Source organism: Neospora caninum, chromosome X (genome assembly GCF_000208865.1).
Source record: "Neospora caninum Liverpool complete genome, chromosome X".
NCBI classification, from domain to species: domain Eukaryota; phylum Apicomplexa; class Conoidasida; order Eucoccidiorida; family Sarcocystidae; genus Neospora; species Neospora caninum.
In genome coordinates this window covers 3,844,522-3,848,956 of record NC_018396.1, presented here as the reverse complement: position 1 = coordinate 3,848,956, position 4,435 = coordinate 3,844,522, and the positions used below count along the sequence as shown (strand labels likewise).

Here is a 4,435-nt window from a genome sequence, read left to right as displayed (position 1 = left end):
GCCTGTTTACGTAAGTGCAGACCTGCCTTGGTCTATGGACCTCTTTCGTTTATCCCCTTGAACCGGTCATGTATACGTTGCTTGTGCAGGACTACGAGTTCCCTCGGACACACCGGTGGTGGTGGTAACGTTGCACCACCCGGCAGTTGCGGAGTGAAACTTTATCGCATGAACAAGAAAGAACTGCAATCATCGTAACACACGGATATGTTTCATGAGGGAAAGGAACACAGTACGACAAAGAGGCAACCAGAATAGGTGAAATCCGACGGTGACAAGTTGTTCGTTTCATTCGGCTGGAAGTCTTCTTATCCGGAAGGAGGCTGGTCCGATTGAGATGCTTAGAGTCGGGCGCCTGCACACGCTCCTGGGTAGTCCTTGCAGGAAACTCTGTATGTCCGAATGTGCCCTCACGAGGGGTGGCAGCGTCTTATGACACAGTTCACGTCACTGAAGTGATGACTTCTTCGCTCTCCTCTGCGAGAGGGACGTGATCGCTCGAGCTTGCCTACAGTCTCGTTGGACGAGGGCGAGTCTTGGTTCGACTCTTGCTGATCTTCCCCAGAAACTTGGACACTGTCATTTTCGAGGAAACGTCTTTAACAATGCGTCGACAGCTCGTGCAAGCGCGCATCGACCGCGAGCGCGCGGTCGCGGTGCAACAGAATCAACTGCGTGAGCACCTCAACGCGATCTCCTGTGTGAACATGAAAGCCCAGAGCGACAGACGTGTCGAGGCGTTGAGAAGAGAACGAGAGAGGAAGGAAGAAATGAGGGTGCTCGAGATGGACGCCATGTTTACCTTGCACGATCAAGACGCTTGCAGAAAAAAAACACTCATCGAGCTTGAGGAGTTGATTGCAGCAGAGCTGCAGCGAGAACAAGCAGAGCAAATCAGGGAGGAAACTTACCGAAGAAGAATATGCGACGAGAGTGAAGAGCTTAGGCTGCTGAGAGAAAAGCTCCAGATGGCCAAGGTGAACAAGGAAAGGGCTGCTCAAGTCATCGAGCAGCACATCCGGACGTAAGCGCTGCGCTAATTCGAAGCGATGGTTTTCATCTCTTTTGCTAAATATGCGGTGACTGTCTAGTGAGAACGCCAACTGCATCCTCGTCACATTTCGAGTGCAGCCCGCTTCGCCCCGCAGATCAATCCTGATTCAAAGCTCCTTACCAGTACAGACAGTGACCCTCGAGTGCCGAAACTACTGCTCAGCTTTCGTGGCTACGACTGAACAGTGTAAGAAGTGCAGCTAGTCTATCTTCTCTTGTACCTAAAAGGCTGAGCCCGAACAAAGCCATCTCACTGTTACATTTTGTTTGCGGGACTCAGCACTCTCTTCGCCGTCGTTTTTCGAAGGCGTGAGGCATCATCAGGCCCCGCGAGAATACGACCCTCACAACGGCAAACCTCGATTGTTCCTCCCGCAGGGTAGAAGAAGAAGAGATTCAAACGGCCATAGACGCTCAGGTCGAGGCTGACCGCCTCCATATGTTGGAAGAAGAAAAGCGACTGCAATTAGAGCGTTTGGAAAGGGAACGTGCTGCTAAGGATATCCAGAGACAGCAGATCGGAGAACGAAGAGAATCAAGAAAACGAGAAGCTGTTGAAGAGTATAACAGGGATAAAGCCCAGGTACGGCTAAGCAGTGCGATCACGGCTCTTTGAGACGTGTTCTTGCGGTCAACTTCTACGATTCTCTTTATGCGCCATGTTCAGCATGCTCAATACGTCGTTCGGCGAAGCAAGCCGACACAAGCAGAGTATCGACATCACACTGTGGTATGGGTACAACGGGGTCGTCAAAATCCTTTGCCACTCTCATCCCGCAAAGCCGGACTGACACGCCCAAAGGTAGCTCCATCATTCTGTGATACTCTGTCAATCTCCGGCGTGTCATGGTACGTATTAGAAGCGTCTTGACCCAAGTACAGTCCTTCCTCGGCATTCCTTTCTGCAGGTTCAGGGTCTTATTAAACAACTGCTGGCAGAGGAGGATCAAGAGAACCGCAGGCAAGCTGCAAAAAGAGCAGCGGAGCGAAAACAGATTCAAGAAACTTTGAGGCAGAAGGAGTTGTGGCGCCAACATCAAATAGCTCTGTCTGAACACGAAGACGCAAAGATTAGGGTGAGCCAGCACTCTTTCATTTTTTTCACTCTACGCGGAAGCTCAAAACGGCTGGCGTTTGCATGTAGGTAAAAAAGGTCTACTAAAGATACATTGCATTTTTTATTGTGCATACCTAGAAATAACTAAAACGTTTTAACTTCATTCCGTGAGCATATCCGCCAATAAAGTTGTTTCCGCCCCAACAGAGATTAGAAAATCATATTTGCAGCAGGACCGTTTTTTTCAGGAGTATACTGCTTTGCAAGCGGCCCGCAGCGAGAAGTTGGATCAAGAGCGTGAAGAAAGGGAAGCGGAAAAGCGCCGAGTGCTTCTTGAACTGTCGAGACAAAAACTGGAAAGGGATGCAAGAGAGAAGGAACATCAGCAGCTTCTAGATGACCTCCATGTCGACGAGAAAGATGAGTTGGAGCGACAGAAGGAGGAAGCAGAGAGTCGGAAAAGGTAAGCTCTCGGTTGCGGCATTCCGTTTAGGGCACTGAACAGCCTTCCACATTTGTGGGCGCTCATCGGGATCCTACCCTCTGTGAACTCAGAAAACAAGGAGCTATCTGAAGAATCCCTAAAAGTCGTCACAATCTAGAACACAAGAACACGAATAGTGTTCTTGTGTTCTAGATCGATAACTATCTTGAACTTCAACTAGTTATCCCGCAGTCTAGATGAGACTATCAGCTAGTGTCGGTGTACCAGTAATGCACACTCAGTAATCTTTGATTTGTTTTGGATAAATATTGAGGCGCGTCTGAATGGTTTCAGGCATCTTGTGTGTCTCTACTTGCTGGTCGTTCACCAGGCAAGAAGCGAAAGAAGCCTTGCTTCGAGCTTTCGACGAGCAGATGGTCGAAAAGGAACGCCGGCGGCAAGAGGCCCTGGCGGATGAGCAAGAGTATCGTCAAAGTCTCCTTGCTCGGTTTGCCGAGCAAGACCGGATAGAACAAATGAACGAACAAAAGAAGCGCATGAAGCTTCAGGAGCACATGCGTCAGGTACGTAAGGATATCTAAGCCAGACTTCCTGTCGAATGATTCGGACCATATTCACTCCATATTGCGAACGCCATGTTACAAAAGGGAAGTCCCAACACAAACTCCCCGCTGAAGCGTCATATTCGTCCACATGTTCAATCTCCGGGGCGAGGCGGTAACATAGTTCGTTCTGATTTCTCACGAAAAGTATGGTTAATGTCATAGGCACGCGCAATGCCAGCTTGCATTTTTGGTTATTAGAGCTGTATCCTGAAGGGTCACGAGCAAACGAGAGAGCACTGGACGTGTTTCTCTTTCCGCGCGTAGGTGGAACGGTTGATCGTCCAACGACGGCAGCTGTTCGAAGCAGAGAGAGAGGCGGAAAGGCAAACATGGCAAAGGCTGGCTGCGGTTGAAGAAGAGAAGCAAACAGTGGTCGAGCAAGAGCGTCTGCGTCTCTTACGAGAGCATGCTGAACTCGAGAAGTTCTTGCCGAAGGGCACCTTGAAGAAACCTGAAGAACTCCACCTCATGCATGAAGCGGCTGCGGAGAAACGTCGTCTCCACAAAACTCATCTCGCGTAGCCAAGAAACGAAACTCCAGTTCTTTATGGAAGAGCAGCCATATTCATGCCTCTTCCAACTAACCATCTCCTACATGAGAACGAGCTCAAAGCGAAATGCAGTGTGTAGACCACATCTACAAGAATGCGTTGATCATTCTGCTCGTATAAACCACCGTCAAAACCCACCTTCGTTTCCCCGTATGCCAGCGACTCCACGTCGAAGGAAGAGGCGATTTTTTTCGCAGCGCGAATTTGCCGATGTCGTGTCGCTCTCCTGAGCCCTACTGACGTATCTTTTTCAAATTCATATATCCCCATCCATTAGAGGGAACGGTGCCCTGTTGTTGGACGAAACTGTACTCTCATGTGTGTCAGGATGTGTCAGCCGTTTAGGCCCACGGATAGCTCCTCGGGTCAGCGGCGCAAAAGCAGCCTTGACAGGAAGAAGTAACGGGGCATGAGGAAAGCATTCGTTGCTTTTATGCTAGCTAATATGTTACCAGTTGCAATTCAGACAAACGACTTCAGTGCAAAACACCACGAACAGGGAAGTGCAGTTCGTATTGAGATCGATCACATGGCTGGCACGCATTCGCTTCGTAGGGCAGCATTTCCTCCTGAGACAATGCAGCAACCCATGTAGAGAATTAAAATTTGCAGGCAAGCCTGAGTTTCGGTGTAAACGAGGTTGACTTCACACACCGAAACAACAGGCATTACGAACAGATTGATCCACGGTACGGGTCAGGCTATGCTAGGCTTTATTGCCTTG

The 4,435-nt window shown here is 49.5% G+C and overlaps 1 protein-coding gene across 1 annotated transcript; it reads left to right on the top strand.

The window, feature by feature from the left end:
• Positions 1-605: 605 nt before the first annotated feature.
• On the top strand, positions 606-3,682 carry NCLIV_049280 (Trichohyalin, related; the record flags this gene model as incomplete). Its single annotated transcript, XM_003884480.1, has 6 exons — positions 606-1,024; positions 1,432-1,636; positions 1,962-2,129; positions 2,359-2,573; positions 2,926-3,118; positions 3,425-3,682. The coding sequence occupies 6 exons, from the start codon at positions 606-608 to the stop codon at positions 3,680-3,682; spliced, it is 1,458 nt and encodes a 485-aa protein (XP_003884529.1).
• Positions 3,683-4,435: the final 753 nt, after the last annotated feature.